Below are 17442 nucleotides of genomic sequence, written 5' to 3' on the forward strand. Positions count from 1 at the left end.
GTCCAAAGGGGAGGAGCTGTAGAGATAGGGGAAGAGAGTCCTGCGGGAGTATTTCCTGCTGGGTGCTTGAAATGAGTGGGACTAGTAGATAGGGAAACTAAGCGATGAGCGTTCTGCATTGGTGTTTATAGAATGTGCGTTTTTCTTTAATCCAGGCACATCCACCATCCTTCTCACTAGGATAAACTGCGCAGATTGGTCTGATGTATGTACGAAGCAAAACGTCACTGCATTTCCTGCGGTAAAGTTGTATAAAGAAGGCGAGAGCCCAGTGTCTTATGCGGGCATGTTGGGAACTAAAGATCTCCTGAAGTTCATTCAGATGTGAGTATTCAGCTTCACTCAAAGAGGTCTAGGTTTGAGGTCTGCAGCTCAACTCCACTCTTTGCTGATACGCTTCTAATAGGTACAAGAGGATACTAGACTGAGACCGCAGGGTGGATACTGACAGTGAAACTTCCTGCGTGGTCTATCACTTTCATCTAAAAAGACAGATTTTTTTTTTAAAAAAAGAATAATTTTGTCCAGTCGTCTGTGTAATGTACTACTTGTTATGTTCTATATGTTTTTACAAACTGCAAAAAAACTTTAAAAATTAATTTTGAATATAGTTATATATTTATCCAGAAACAGGATTTCCTGCCCAGTGAATATAGCATCCATTCAAGAAGCAGAAAAATACTTACATGGGGAGTTATATAAAGACCTGTTTAGTTTTACGAGTGTGTCAATACTGGGGCTCTTTAGTCCAGCCATGATATCAGGTAAGTTGCTACTTTCCCTTTTTTATTTTATTTCATGTTTGCTTCACGTGTGGTAAATATGTGTGCGTGTGTTTGCAATTTTAAGGTCCATCTCTCTCTCCAGACTATATGTGAAAAGACAGCTGTGTCCATTTTCCGTGCTTGAGCAGTACATTAAAAATACCAACTATTTACTTGGGCATTCTATATGATTAGAGTGCTATACGTATTTTTAAATGCAAAAATGTATTTTTATTTTATATGCATTGGTGTTTTGCCTGAGTGTATGTTTGTGTGAGGGTGTCAAAAGCCCTGGAATTCAAATTGTGTCGAGTGTGAGATGCCAGCCATGTGGGTGCTGGGAATTGAAACCAGGTTCTTTGGGAGAGCAATCAGTGCTTTTAACTGCTGAGCCATTTCTCTAGCCTCTGAGTGCTATAAACCTTAAAAATGACATTTAGAGAGTTTTTTTTTCTTTTTTTAGAAAACCATGGTTCTATCATATCAATAGATATCTCTTTAGCAACAGTGTCACAAAACAGGTTTGTTTTAGCTGTTGCATATCTGCACTTAAGTATTAATCTTGGTAATTTAATGGTAATGAAGTTCTGCCATCTGTAAAGCCTGTGTTAGCTGCCTAGCACACATAATGCTAGTTTCACAAGCTTCTCTTGACTGTGTCTGTGCAGCAAAAGAACGTTTCAGGGAAGCGGGAAAGCAGCTGAGAGGCTCTGTCATCACAGGAGTTTATTCTGAGGATGACGTTTGGATACTGTAAGTTTATTGCTCTTCTACTCCTGGGGCAGATGAAATGATTCAATAGAATGTGCCACTTCACAGTTCATATGGGGATTAAGGAGACTCTTGAGTTAATTTTCAGCCAATGTGCAAGATGACAGGTGTCTGGAATTTCATTTACACTTAGCCTGGTCTCCCATCTTCCTGCCCCCTCTGCTTCCATCTGTACCCCAGTATTCTAAATTTTTAATTTTCTTCCAGGAAGATGTCTGGGAAGTGCATGCTGTTAAGCTCTCTAAAAACCCCTTTGAAGTGCCTGTAAGAGTTATCTTGGACTCATACTTATTTTGAAGCATCCACAGAAGTGATTATACTTATTTTTGCTCCTATAAAAGTTTTCACTTTTGTGTCCTGATATTTGTGCTTTAAGTTGCCTTTGGAATCTTTATAGTGTTGAGAATTTTACTTTTTGATGAGTTTTTTATTTGCCATCAAAGAATATGTAAAATTATATTAAAACTTCAGTTGTTCTACCAGTGGATGGGATTGCTGTGGGTTACCAAAATGCTTTATTGGTTTATTGCTATAGAATGGAGGCCTGTATTGCACATTTGGAGACTTATATTAATACACATCATATTCATCTGGACAATTCATTTTTTGGTACAAGTGGACTTATTAAACATTAGTAGTTTGTGCTTTTGATTTTTCTGGCTACAGTGTTGCTAATTCTGATGTTGGAGTGCAAATGTTTCATTTTGAACACTTCTCAATAAGGAAACTTTAGATCATTTTGTGAAATTAGTCATTTTCTGTAGAAAGTATTACTGAACCAGGAAAAAGGAGACCTATCTATCTGATAAACTATAGCCACCTACTATTTTCTGCTGTTAATTTGCATCCAAGATATAAAGAGCTGGGACAATGCTGTTTTCAGAGTGTGTGGTTTATAGCCAGCTAGCTCATCAACTTGGTGTCCCCTCTGGGTGATCTGTAGTGGGGTCTTTGCCAACCTTTATGGTATTGTAGTGTCTATACTTTGTTCTCATACACACTTACTGGCAATGGCACACAACACAATTTTCTCTTGATTTAGAGGATTTGGATTTTATCAGATTTAGTAGCAAAAGTGGGTTCTTCACACACTGTCTAGAGCACCTCAGGAGTTCTTTGCCTGCTGGTCTTTGCTCTCTGAACCCCATTCAGCTCTAAGACAGGTGGCAGAGACTACTTCTAGAAGTGCTCAGACTATTAAATGAAGATAGATAAGGCACTGAGTATCGTACCTGGCAGACTGTGGCCTTGCCATTGGTGCCCTGCTTACTCGGGCCTGTGATGAGCAGTCCAGGAAGGTGGAGAGCCACACACCATGTTCCAGGTTCTACTTCACATTTTCCTGGGGGTGAGTTGTAGAGAAGAGAGCATTAGATTATTGTCATTTTCTTTTAACAGAGATTGTTAAGACTCCTAATTTTTCTCAGATAACCTCACATATCAATTTGTCTGGAAACAGATTAATTTCTACTTAGCACTAGGGCATTTTAAAGTTTTAAACTTTAGTTGTTTGAGACAGTGTCTCATTGTATAGCCTGGGCTGGCTTCAAACTCGTGATCCCCTCTTCTCTGTTCTAACAGTGGACACTGTAGCTTATACCATCTCACTAGCTAGCAACGAGGCTTCCCTGTGCTGCCTCCACTAGGAGGTGCTGGGCTGGTTCTTCATGTTTTTGGTGACTTGATATGTTTTGGTTGTGAATTTTGATAGTATATTTCTCCATAGGTCAAATAAATATGGTGCACCTCTCCCAGCCATGCTGCTGGCCAGACCCAGAGAAGGCAGAATAGAGAGTGTTCCACTAGCCAGCACCTCAATGCAAGACATGGCTCACATCCTAGCAAATGCACCACTGGAACCATTTGTGAGTATATCGTTTAGAATAAGAAAGTTATTTGAAGTAAAATCCACATTGATAAATGGTAATATATTAGCATACACGTTTTCAGCTTTTGGAGGCACTGGGGTGTCCTGTTCTGTGGGTGAATACTGTTTGGTTTGATTTTGCTGTTCATTGATTATGTACACAGCTTTTCGTGTTTGCTGCTGTAAGTTTACATGGCTTTCTGGGGCCAAAGTATCCAATGTAGGGTGAACCTTGTCCTAATGCAGATGGTCTAGAGATGCAGACTTTCTGGTTGCAAATTCCTCCGAGTTTTATTGGCTCTGTGGTGCCTTTGCTGCTCCCAGTTTCTTTCTTTCTTTCTTTTTTTTTTTTTGGTTTTTCGAGACAGGGTTTCTCTATGGCTTTGGAGCCTGTCCTGGAACTAGCTCTTGTAGACCAGGCTGGTCTCGAACTCACAGAGATCCACCTGCCTCTGCCTCCCGAGTGCTGGGATTAAAGGCGTGCGCCACCATTGCCCGGCATGCTCCCAGTTTCTTATGTGTGAGGTGCAGACTCTCTAGGGGTTCGACTGAATGGCAGAGGAATGCCACTTTGTAGAGGGCATCTGGCAGATGTTCAGCAATCTGTACAGCTTTAAAATGCCAGAAGACTACTGAGGTGCTCCTGTGTGCTCCCATGGTTACACTTGCCACTTGCCTTCCCTACACTGACTTCCTTCAGCTCCCTGATGCCCCGCATGTAGTCTTAGCAGCTCTCTGCCTGTTCTTTACTATCTCTCAGTCCCCCACCGTGTCTTTCTGACAGGAAGGCTTCCTTACAGTCAAGCATGAAAAGCGCTCAAGGATCACAGCAGTTTCAATACCTTTCTCTTCTAATGTATAAACTCTGTGTCGGCAGGAAAGTTCCTTAAGAAGCACCTAGCATCATGTGTCAAGATTCTTAGTTCTTAGTAAATGAGTTGAGTGGAAGTCATCATCCTCATCTCATGTTTCTGGGGCTCAGTGAGATCTGTCAGCCTTTAGGAGGGGAATGTGTCACGAGTAAAAGATAGACAGTAGGTAGCGCAGAAAACCGGCCTAGGGGATTTGAAAAACAGACCTAGTATTTAGCTTGCGGTATAGGAAAATGTAGGATGATGATTTTAAATATGAAGAGTGGAAGAGAAATGTTTGGCAGAGGGAAGGTAATTTGAGAACTAATGATGTTTGAAGATGAATACTGTACAAAGGTTATTGGCATTATCTAAAATGTCAGGTTGTTAATGAGAGTTTCTGGTGACCCAGTGAAGGAGAAAGCTGGTAGGCAGTATGCCTCTTTGGAGTTAAGCTTCCTGTCCCACTGAGCCTCTGGGAACATTTCCATCTGATGTGAGATGATGTTTCTAGCTCACAGGTGCCTCCAGGGGGCTCAGTGCTACTGCGCTGGATTCACTGCAGGATGCTCTCCGAAGACAGTGCTAAAAATGGTGGAAGATTAGATTACTTTCTCCTTACTAAATTCCTTTCTGTCTCTTTAAACTCAGAAGAGGTCAGATTGGCTTTGAGGTTTGTTTTAGCACAACCTTAATTATTTTAATCTTCCAAAATATTCCTGTTTGGAAAAAGTAAGCTAATCGTGGATAGTGGGGAAAAGGTTATAATTTCAACATTTAGCTTATGTTTTTTTCTTTGTAAATTCTGATTATTTAATTTTGTCATAATAGTGATTTATTATAATTTAGCCCTTCAAAGTATACTTTTGTATTTAATAAACCCCTGGATCACACGAGGTAGTGGCCTTCACTTCATACACCTAGCTGCTGTTGCATTGGAGGTAATGAGTTCCATCCTGGGGATTGTAGGATCTAGGCTGCAAATCAAGTTTCAGGGGTCCACTATCATCATGGTGGAGAACACGGTGGCATGCAGGCAGACCTGATGCTGGGACTGAGAGACCTTACATCCTTATATAGACAAGCATCAAGAAGTCAACTTTAGCTTATGTTTTAACCAGAAAACTTTACTAGAAGAGAGTATGAAAGAGTTTTGCTTATTAAGTGTGTATTAGCTAATCTGGATTCAGAGTTCAGCATGAATTGTTATAGAGGCATCAGCTAATGTGTCCTCTTTTTGGTTTTTTAGACAGGGTTTCTCTGTGTAGCCCTTGCTGTCCTGGAACTCACTTTGCAGACCAGGCTGGCCTTGAACTCACAGAGATCCACTTGCCTCTGCCTTCCCAGTGCTGGGATTAAAGTTATGTGCCACCACTGCTTAATATGTTCTTAAAGCTAATATGTTCCTAAGGTCTGCTAGTAATTTTATTTTGACTATAATTCATTACCATGAGGTAGGATTGAATTTGAAGTGCTTAAGATTTACTTACTGTGTTCAAATCTCTGAATGAAGATGTTTGAATTACATTTTATGAGCTGAAATCACATGAATGACTTGAGCATTGTTTATACTTGTTGTTGTATTGTGCCCATGATTTTTGTTTGAGGGATTTCAGATGTTTCTTCTTTAACAGCCAGAAATCATTGTGGAAAATCTTCCCGCATATTTAAGACTTCAGAGACCATTGCTTATCTTGTTCAGTGATGGCAGCATAAACCCTCAGTATAGGAACATAGCTCTGGCACTGATGAGACAGAAGCAGTTGGATTCATTTACCCCTTGCTGGCTAAATTTGTAAGTATATGTTGAGTGATTTTGTTTTGACCTATGAGGTAAAGGGTGGGGAAGCCTGTGGTGCAGTGCATACCTGTAATCACAGCACTCATGAGTTCAAGGCCACTCTGAGCTACATAAAGGAAATACAGTTATTACATTTTCATCAGGAAATGAAATTCCATAACCTTTGTAGTTAGCATGGGACCAAATTTATTATCATGATATTTTTATAACTAACTTTCTCAGGTAAGTTTCAAGATGACCTTGTTTAGACTTGACTGTTATCCTAAAATAGTTGTAGGCAATATTTTTTCTGATTTTAAAGTAGTTGATGTCCGTTGAAAACAGTGGCAAATAAGAAAGCAAGCTTTGTGATATTTACAAACTTCAGTTTGCTTAAAGTCACCCCAGAGCATTAGAGAAGGGTTTCACTCAGTGGTATTTTTTTGGCATGTTTTCTAGAATGACTGGTATTTTATTAAATGTCTGTGAATACAGTCCATAGGTGCACACATGACCCTTGAGATATGCTTTCTTTTTTAATAAAACTTGCTTGAAAAGTAGCAAAAATGTGGCAATGCACATTTTTGTTGTGAAGTCTTATTAGCATCTCACTCTTGAAGCAAGTTTGCCTAGGTAACTACCACTGTAGATACCTAAAGTGTTTTATGTCGTGTGAAACCTGCTGTATTGGGAAGCTGGACATCTTTAATGTGTAGTTCCTTGTAGGAACAGAGCTATTCTCTTAGCTCTTTAATATGCAATTAACCTCCCCCCATTCCCGAGGAAAAGCACACTTTTAGGGGAAAGAAGTCTTTGTAGAAGGGAGCATCCTGTTATAGTTATGTAACAGGTTAGTTTGGGGCTGACACACAATGAAGTACTTAGCTAAACTTCTAAGGGGAACCTATTGTCTCAAGCCTGTGTTGATAAGGCTTTGGGTTCTTGAGTTTCATGGAAAGTCACTGGCTGTCTTTTTTTTCCTCCCATGATAGACTGCCCCATGTCACAAAAATTTTTAAAGGAATTTGATTACTAATTTAATAGTAGACTTCTTGGTCTTGGAGAAGTCTTTTCATAAGCTTACGGATAGGCTAATAATTGAAGTTTACTGTTCTGTAAATGATTATTATTATCTTTTTGTCACAGAAGGAATAATTGACATATTCAATCCTGCCTTCTTGCAGAAAGAATACTCCAGTGGGGAGGGGAATCTTGAAGGCATATTTTGGCTCTCTGCCCCCACTTCCTCAGCTGCTTTTGGTGAATCTGCATTCAGGAGGCCAAGTGTATGCATTTCCTTCACCTCAGTCTATAACGGAACAAAACCTGAGATTGTGGCTTAGAAAATTAGGAGCGGGCTTAGAAAATCCTATCAGTAAGTTTTCTGTCTTCTTCAGTACATTTAATTCTGTATTTTGTTGCATAGATTTTTAATGTTAATCATAACTAATAAAGATGAGAATGAGTAAGGCTGTAATGTTTATATTGCTGTATAAGTATTAATGTATTGGTTGCACACCATCGTGAACAGTCTGTGAACAGTCCCCGGATCCCTAATGGAGACCTCTGCCTCACCTACTAAGGCCTCTTTCTTTAGGATACTGATTTGTTAAGTCCATGTTGCTTGTGTACGTTGCCAGTGTCTTCAGACATGTGAATCTCGTAATATATCTACTTTAAAGAATTGTCACATTGGGAACATTGACCTGCCAAAGTCCAATCCATGGTGCCACCTTCATACATCTTTAAATTGCAAGTGTCACAGGACAGTGTGCATACAGTCTTTTCTTATGCATGAAATTTGTTGTTTTTCTATAACTGTAAGAAAATACCTAGTTTTATAGGAAGTGAGTTGCTGTAGAATATTATTTTCAGGTGTGTTGCTTTTGTTTATGCTGCATTTAACTCCGTGAAGCTGTGATTCTTTGCCTGCCTAAAACACCTGATGGCCTAATAAAGAGCTGAACGGCCAGTAGTGAGGCAGGAGAAAGGACAGGCGGGGCTGGCAGGAAGAGGGAATAAATAGAAGTAGAATTCTGGGAGGAAAAAAAAGGAGGAGCAAGAGAGATCAAGGAGGGCGTTAGTGGTCAGCTACACAGCTGTAAGAGTAAAACTAAGGTATACAGAAATAGAGAAAGATAAAAAGATGTCTTTTGCAAGAGATAGACAGGATAATTTAAGGTAAGATGACATTAGATGTCTTCCTCAACTGTCTGCACCTCATTAATTGAGATAGGATCTCTCCCTTATCCCAGAGCTTACTATTCTGACTAATCTAGCCAGCTTGCTTTAGAATTCCCTTTCTGTGCTTTCTAAGTGTTGAGATTATAGACAGCCACCAGGTCTGTCCAACTTTGATGTTAGTCCAAAGAGACTCGGACCATTGAGCACTCTACCCAGCCCCAGGGACAATTTTAAAAACTGACAAATGGAAATCTCTATATTTATGATGTGCATGATATTTTAATAGATACATGTACTGGGGAATGATTAAATCAAGCCAATTAACATTTGTTACCTCACACACTTATTATTTTTTTTTGTGATGAGATCATTTAAAATCTACTGTTTGAACTGGAGAGATGGCTTACCAGGTAAAACAGGCTTGAGGACAGGAGTTGAACCCACAGCACTTTCATAAATGCTGAGTGGGTGAGGCTGCCTGCCTGAAACACCGGCACACAGGAGGCAGAGGCTGGGGATCCCTACAGCAACCTGGCTAACTAGGCTAACTGCCAGCTCTGTGCTCACACAGGAGACTCTGCCTCAAAATTTAAGGTGGATAAAGATTCAGGTCAACCTGTGGTCTCCATGTGTACAGACATGTGCGCATGTACCTGCATACACAGACAGACACACACACATGTAAACATACAGTCTTGCACAGTGCCTGCATATATACATGCAAAAAAGAGAAAAGTCTACTGTAAGGAATTTTCATGTTTGTGTAATGTACTGTTTACTGCAGTGTCTGCTCTACAGCAGAGTTCCAGAAAGCTTTCTCTGTCTAACAAGTTTTGTGTTCTTTGGCCGGCATCTCCCCATTTGTAGTTTCCCTCCCTCCGTAACTTGGGGTTTCTTTACATCTGTGAGTTTGGTTATTTTAAATTTCTTCATTTAAGTGAGGTCGTGTTGTATTTGTCTTTCTATACCCAGAGTAATTTGCTGAGTGTCATGCCCTTAAGGTTCATCCACATTGTCACAAATTACATGATTTTCTTCTACTTAAAGAATGAATAGCATTCCATTGTGTGCACTCAACATTTGTTTTTTAACAGGCACGGGTCATATTAATGAATAATGCTATAGTGAACATAGGAATATAGATATCTTGACATTTTAGCATCCACAAGCTATTCCAGCTTTAATATTTAACCTGTAGTACTAATGAATAATATCATATGTGGGTGTTTATGTCTGACCATCTCTTGGGGTGCAGATTTCAAAGAATAACCATGCTATGGCATGGATAAGCAGTCATTGCTGTTTATAGGCAGGTAATATTTCACCATATGAAGACACTACATTGTGAGTACTGTTCATCATGTGGTAGGTCACCTTCAATTTTGGTTCTTATGAATAATGCTACTGTGAAATAATTTACATGTCCCTGCCTGTGTTCTACCACACTGCTCATTTCCATGTCTCTGTCTGTGGTCACACCACACCATTACTGTTGCTTTGGAGTAGGGTTGTTTTTTTTTTTATTGAGACATTAATTCCTCTGACTCCATTCTTTATTCTCTAAATTGTTTTGGCTATCCTATGTCCCTTTAGGATGATAACTTGTTGATACTTTCGTGTGAATTTCTAAGGTAGTTCACTGACTGTAATATTTTCTTAGAAACGGAGAAAATTGCCTATTTAGCATTAGTCATAATGTGGAAGGAGGCTCCTGGTCCTTTCTGACATATGAGAGTGTACCCTTTTATCTGTAGCCCCTGCACTCTGCAGATGCTTGTCCTGTCTGTGTCGCCTCCTTACAGGGTCATGTGAGTGCTGCCACTTTGTTTTCAGGGGCAAGCCCTATGGACTCTTCAAGTAGAGATGGGTGCATCTCAAATACTTCGGCTTTAGAAACGGTGGATGCTCAAAATACAGCTGTGAGCTTATGACCCAGTTTCCATGCTTTCTGTTGTTTTTTTCCTTTGCTACGTGGAGAGATGCACATTTCCTACTCTGATACATCACAAAGTTACTTAATAGTCAAGTAAGGCTATTTTTAGAAACTTTGTAACGTATAAACTTGAAGGTATTATCTGTGTTCAGGTCTTCCTGGCAAGGACATCCTGAGAGCTTTTACCACAACTGTTGCCAGTTTTTCTGAAAGAATCACAGTCCTTTTGAGAGTTTTCTGAGAGTCTGGCATCCTTTCTGTGCAGTTTTTAGTGTCTTTACCTCCTCACCTAGGGAGGGTCTCCATCATTTCTGTGTGTTGGTGTTTCTGTTAAGTTACTCCTGCAGCATATAAGACTTAATGGCACACCCCTGTGTGTTGTGTCCCTCTGTGCTAGCCAGACTGGACACTCTTTGTTAGACAGGCCTGTACTAACCATGCTGTGAGAGAGGGTCAGAAGCTGGGCCAGTTGTAGTGACATTCTAGGAATACAGTGAATATTCCCAGAGTGACGTGCACCACGTGAGATTGTGGCCACTGGCCATTTTTACTGAGAGTTGGTGTGTAAGTTTGTCCAGTCCCTCAGTCTTTCTTTGCCCTGGTATGGGAAGATTATTATGCTTTTGTTACTTTAAGGATTGAGCAAATAATGTCTGGTATATAAATAAAGGGTCAAGAAGTGTTTACTACTGTTCTTTATGTTCTTAATAATTTCATGAATAATGTATCAGCCACATGATCAGAGAACAGATTTGTTTTCAATTGAAAACATTAAGACCTTTCTTTATTTCCCTGAGCAATAATTAGCAGCATTGAAATGTCAAGCTCCAGGGGTTAGCCTTTAAAAATGGCATGTTTCTTCCCCTTAAACTAGACTTTCCTTAAAGACACTTCAATAAACATTTAAGTCATATTGCCAATGCACATAGTCACTCTTACCCTTGTCTGTTCATTTCATCCAGATAAGAATTTCATCCATTGGTCACTTTGTAATCTGGTAATTTATCAGTACCTGTTTTGAAGCCTGAATTCCACGAGTAACATAATTTAATGTCCCCGTGATGTGCCGAAATTGGTATAGTTGAGTAGAAGAAATTGCCTGTCAGCAAGTGCATATGAGAAGTGCAGATTTTTGTTTGAGTTTTTCAGCTCTAATAAACTGTACTTCATTTGTACTCTGAACCTTACAAAGGTGATTGCTTGATTTGTAGGAGATGTGCAAGTTTGTATTTTTAGAGCATTTATTATTTTTGCATGTAACATCATATAAATTCTCCTACCACAACTTATTTCTAAAAGCTTACTCCATGTGCTTACTTAGTTTCTCTCTCAAAAATATTTTAATTAGGCCAACTAAATTTTTTGTAAACTTTTTGGTTAGCTAATGTAGCCCAGTTTTCCTCATCTAAGGATCAGTATTTTATTATTTAAAATATTTCATACAATGTATTTTGATGATACTTTTCCTTCAACTTTCCCAGATTCTTTTAACCCCCTACTCACCTAACTTCATATTAATTTTTTCTCTAAAAAAAGTAAAAGACAGACCCATCCATCCAACCAACAAACAGCAGTAACAACAAAATGAAAATCAAAACAGATTAAAAAGAACAAAACCAAAATAACCAGTAAAACAAAAAATACCAAACCAAACACTCACAAAACAAATAACAACAGTGGAAGACCATGGAGTCCCCTTTGTTTCGGTCAGCTACTCCTGGGCGTGGGCCTGCTGTGGAGTGTGGTAGGTAGACCTAGTGACTCTCCACTGGAGAACACTGATCTTCCCTTGCCCAGGAGGTTTCTATTGCAAGTAGGTTCAGGATTAGGGATGAACCTTTGTGTCCACACCCCTTCTCTCTGCTGGGGTTTTGCCTGGTTTAGACTCGCGTGGGCCTCTGCGTGCTGTCCCAGTCTCTGTGACCTCACACATGTATCAGGCCTGTTGTGTTTGGAAGATGCTATTTCCTTGACTTGGCTCTTACAGTCTTTCTGACTCCTCTTCTGCATAGATTAGTGAGCATCAAGGGGAGGAAGTTGATAAAGACATCCCTTTTAGGGCTAAGTTCTCCAAAGTCTATCATTCTCTACACAGTATGACCAGTATTTGAAAACAGTGTGAAGATTCACTGCATTGCACTCACCTAAGGGAAATTTTCTAATTGCTGTGTATTTATAGTTCAGTTGACACCGTGGCACTTTAAAATTATTACTGTCTATAACTTTTAAAAATGGACTTGTTTTCATAAAGTGTATGGAAAGGATGTTAACCTAAAAACAGAAAATGCTTCAAGATTAAGGCATTACTAGTATGAGCAACAATGTTAAATATATATATATAATATATATATATTTTTAAGATTTATTTATTAAGCATACAATGTACTGCTGGCAAGGAAGGCACCAGGTCTCATTACAGATGGCTGTGAGCTACCATGTGGTTGCTGGGAATTGAACTCAGGACCTCTGGAAGAGCAGCCAGTGCTCTTACCCTCTGAGCCATCTCTCCAGCCCAATGTTAAATATATTTGAAGGTATTTTTTTCTGGAATTAGTCATAGAAATAGTTACTTTTCAGAGCCAGGGAGATGGTTCACTTGGTGAAGTGCTTGCTGTGGAAGCCGACAGCCTGAGTTTGGTCTAAATGAGCAGATAAGCTCTGTGGAACCTGCTCAGTCAGTGAGCTCTGGGTGCAGTAAATAAGGTGGGAGTGATGGAAGAAGACACTGTGGACACCATGGCTTACTTCTGGCCTCCACGTGCACACACCCCCACACGCAGTCTTGTTGGGGTTTCTTTTGCTGTGATAAACACCATGGCCAAAACAGCTTAGGGAAGAAAGGGTTTCTCTTATGCTTCCACATCATAATCTGTCATTAAAGGAAGTTGGCAGGGTAGAAACCCAGAGGTAGAGCTGCCACTGAGGCCATGGAGGGCTAGCCACTAATTAAGAAAATGATCCACGGGCTTGCCTAAAGCCCAGTCTTATGGAGGCATTCTCTTAATTGAGGTTCCCTCCTCTCAGGTGACTTTAGCTTGTGTCAGCCTGACATAAAACTAGCCAGAATGCAAAGTGTTTAAAAATAGACTAGAAGGTCAGATGTGGTGGTGCACACCTTTAATCCCAGCACTTGGGAAGCAGAGGTAGGAACATCTCTGTGAGCTTAAGGCCAGAGTGTTCTACATATCAAGTTCCAGGGCAGCCAAAGCTATACTGTGAGATCTTTGTCTCACAAAATAAGTAAGATTAAGACAGGATGCTTTTTAGGACAAGACTGGAGTGGGTGATGTTTGTAATTTTAAGGGTTTAATTTACAATTTTACGATGTTAGTCTTCTAAATGGATACGATGGATTGTATGGATGGATGATTTCTTATTTATTACTTTCTTGTGGAGTATTCACCAGAGGAGACTGCTCAGAAGTGGATTTAAACTAGTAGAAAGTCTTTATTAGCTGACTAGGGACTATTCCCAGTGCAGCACCGAGCCTTTCTCAGGGTGAGCTTTTAAGGACACCAACCATGTTCTGGGTTGACATACTTCAGTTAACAAGAACAATTAGCCCGAACTGGAACTACAGAAGTCAAAAAGCAATTACACTTAGAGACTTTCCAGAACTGTGTACTTGGATGGATTAGTTCTTGGTTTTAGTTTTGGCAGGTGGTGCTGTCTACGTACTGAGTTTTACAGCCTTATTTCTGTCGTAGAGTCAGTTGTACTGAGGTCTTGGGGCCTAAGTCTGGGATCCTGTTACAACTGTGTGTAAGTGTGTACACAGGTGCTCATCTGAGTATGTGTATGCACTATGTACATGCAACAGCCCTCAGAAACCAGAAGAGGGGTTAGGTTCCCCAGAACTGGAGTTACTAGCAGCTGCGAATCACCCAGTGTGGGCACTGGGGACTGGAACCCAGGCCATCTGCAAGAGCAGCAAGTGAACTTAACTCCTGGATGACTGCTTTATAAGTGACTATTTTCTTTTGCTCAATTTTATAAATTATTTTTTCTTAAAGCTTTTTTTGGGGGGGTGATTTTTGGAGATAGGGTTTCTCTGTGAAACCCTGGATGTCTTGGAACCCACTCTGTAGACCAGGTTGGTCTACAGCTCCCAGAGATTTGCCTGCCTCTGCCTCCTGAGTGCTGGGGTTAAAGGTGTGCACTACCATGCCTGGCTCTTTAATTTAACTATAACTAGTTTTAATTGTAGTATACTTCTCTTGCTATGGTTTGTCTACATTGACACACAGATTGAAATTTGGTCAACATTTGGCCATATTGGACGGTGGGTCCTAGTAAGTGGCGTTGGATTATAAGGGGGAGCCTTCATGAATCAGTTAATGCCTTTCATTAGATTAGCTCCTCTAGGAATTGGACCCTCATTTCTCTCCTATACCCACCCACTCCCCTTCTGCTTCCACAGTTAAATTAAAGCTTTATGATGTCCTCTCCAGATGCTGTTCCCTGATGGAACTTCCCAGACTAGAACCATGAGCCCAAATAAACTTTTGTTTTTTTTGGAAATGATTCAGATTCAACTATTCTGTTATAACAATAACAACAACAGCAGCAAAACAATGTAAGACATGTACTAACTGCATGGTATCTGAAATTCTTCATATTGAGCCTCATTCTTGTCTATTCAATTCAGTCAGACTTTTACAATTTGCCTTTGTTTCAGGGATTTTGGAATGTTCTAGCATGCTGACATTGTGTCCAACGCAAGCTATCTAGTCCAATCCCTGGAGTTGACACTGCACTTCCCACATGGATTTGATGAGTGATGCTAATGAGGGCCTCCTACAAATATGCATTTCAAAATAAAACACTTTGTAGCTATATTTATACAGTGATTTCATCTCCATTAATCGTTGACACTCTGGTTGTCTCTTCCTTCCAGCAACTTTATCTGCTCAGGAATGGAAACCTCCTCTTCCAGCTTTTGATTTTCTAAGTATGATGGATGCTCCTACATCTCAGCCTCCCACAAAGAAAGTTCTGGAGTGTATGAAAGAAAAGGGGGTGCAGGAGAGTGCTGAGCAGCCTCAGGGAGGTCCGTCGACAACCAGAAGAGGACCGGCTGACGTGCTCAGAATAAAGCACTGGAACAAGAGTAACTGGCCGAAGGAAGCAGAGGAGTCTTCGCGGCACCACAAGGAGTTATGATCGGACCTCCTGACCCCTCTCTGTGGCTCAAGAAACTCAAGGTTCATTCTGTTAAGAATAATACTAACCCATGTCAAGTCTCGATAAGTGCCATTCAGTGGGTTGTGCTACAAATAACATACATAAAGTTTCTTAGTAGCTACACTTTAAAACCATAAGTTGAGCAGGTAAAATGTATTTAAAATGTATTTCATCCGGTAAGTAAACTCAGATAGCTTTATATAAGAATGTTGAGAGATTTACTTTTTTCTCATGAATTCTTCAAGATGCAGTGCGTTTTGTACTTAATGCCATTGCTCACTATAGAGAGCTGTGTTTCGAGTATGTGTTTGTCCCAGCTGGTACATGACTGTTGTATTGGGCAGCTCCTAGCAGACAAACACCAGGGTCATCCTCCTAGTTCCAGCCATGATGTGTATTTGAATCAGAACTGGGATGTAGCTCTACCGAATCACCATTGACTCTACAGTGAAATCATAGCTAGCAGTTGTATTTATTTTCTTGTAGTCATGTTAAAACCATTGCTTTTCAGTTCTGCTCATAAGGATATTTGTCAATGTGAAGAGACAGTTTTAGTATCATAACTTAGGGATGCTACTGACAGGTTGGGGTGCTCTTCAGCACTCTGCATTGGATAGCTTCCCCCATCAAAGAATTGTCTTTCCCATAGTGCCAGTACTGCCAAGGCTTCATAATCCTGTGTCCACTTATCATGTAGCACAGTGGATCCCAATATCTTCTTAATCTGCCCAGTAACTATGGTATATTAAAAATTAGTGGCTGTCTTATGCTGATTATTAAAAATTAATTTCTTAAAGATTTATTTATTTGTATTTTATGAGTATGAGTGGTTGGCCTGCATACATATAAATGCCCTACATGCATGCCTGTTGCTCGCAGAGGTCAGAAGAGGGCATTGGATCCCTGGGGACTGGAGTTATGGATAGTTGTGAGTTGCCATGTTGATACTGGGAACCAAACCAAGTTCTTCTTCAAGAACAGCCAGTGCTCTTACCTGCTGAACCATTTCTCCAACCCCAATTTTTATACTTTCTAGAAGCAATAAAAGTCTCCACAAAAGCTGGGCGGTGGTGGTGTATGCCTTTAATCCCAGCACTCGGGAGGCAGAGGCAGGTGGATTTCTGTGAGTTCAAGGCCAGCCTGGTCTACAAGAGCTAGTTCCAGGACAGGCTCCAAAAGCTACAGAGAAACCCTGTCTCAAAAAATCAAAAAAAAAAAAGTCTCCACAAAAGGATGTAGAATATATGTAAAACTGTGTGTGCATCTCTGTATTTACCCATAAAAATACATTTTATTCTCTGTGTGCATCTTTTTGTGAACATATGCATGCACTTTAAATCTCTGTTGCAACTTCCTGTGTGAGTGTGTGAGTGTGCATTATATAAGGCAGTCTTAAATGAGCTCTTATCTCTCTAAATTAGATTGCTAAGGTTCAGATTAAATAGAAATTAAATATTCTGCCACCATCTTATATCAAGAAAAGAGGCTGCCTTGTCTGAGTCATTCCTGAAATGTATCCTTCTTAGTTCTTAGCCTGGGACAGAACAGCTAGTCTTCCCTGGGCTATAAGACTTGCCTTTATGATGAGAGTACAGGACTATACAACAGTTAATTGTTCATCTGAAACCACATGCCATTGGGCTGATGTGTTTGTAGTGGATCTGGCTCACTGTTACACTGCACATTCTCTGAGGTGTTTGTTGAAAACATAGGAATTGGTGACTGACTGTATTTCTCTTCATGGGTTATCTTGTTTGTTACATTTTCTACATGTATGACTTACATAGTACAAATGAGTTTCCTAACTTGAATTTCACAGTTAAGTTTCAATAAACCTGTACAGTGTTTGATTGTAACATACTTGGTTTGCTGCTTTCATCATCCTTGCTTGACTTTCCCAGTAGCATGTTGTGCCCTGCTCCTGCCATTCATTCTCATTGATTTATTTCTGATGAAGGAGGTGTGTGGGTGAACTCTTAATATCATCCTATCATTGAGATGCTCATTTACTGGACACACAAAAACATGCTCGTTCACGATGTAGCTGTACTTTGACAGCCGTCAGTACACTCCCCTTTGTGATTTAGCAATCTCAGACTTTCTTCATG

The 17442-nt window shown here is 40.1% G+C and overlaps 1 protein-coding gene across 4 annotated transcripts in view; it reads left to right on the top strand.

The window, feature by feature from the left end:
* Txndc16 (thioredoxin domain containing 16) overlaps positions 1–17184 on the top strand; it is a 73954-nt gene extending 56770 nt beyond the window's left edge. For all 4 annotated transcript variants that reach the window (XM_057785993.1, XM_057785992.1, XM_057785994.1 and 1 more), the window contains 7 exons: positions 156–324; positions 628–764; positions 1433–1517; positions 3262–3400; positions 5888–6048; positions 7218–7408; positions 15048–17184. In XM_057785993.1, coding sequence (XP_057641976.1) covers positions 156–324; positions 628–764; positions 1433–1517; positions 3262–3400; positions 5888–6048; positions 7218–7408; positions 15048–15313 — 1148 coding nt within the window. In that variant the 3' untranslated portion in view covers positions 15314–17184. The remainder of the gene's footprint in view (positions 1–155; positions 325–627; positions 765–1432; positions 1518–3261; positions 3401–5887; positions 6049–7217; positions 7409–15047) is intronic.
* The last annotated feature ends 258 nt before the right edge of the window (positions 17185–17442 follow it).

Source organism: Chionomys nivalis, chromosome 12 (assembly GCF_950005125.1).
Source record: "Chionomys nivalis chromosome 12, mChiNiv1.1, whole genome shotgun sequence".
Taxonomy (NCBI): domain Eukaryota; kingdom Metazoa; phylum Chordata; class Mammalia; order Rodentia; family Cricetidae; genus Chionomys; species Chionomys nivalis.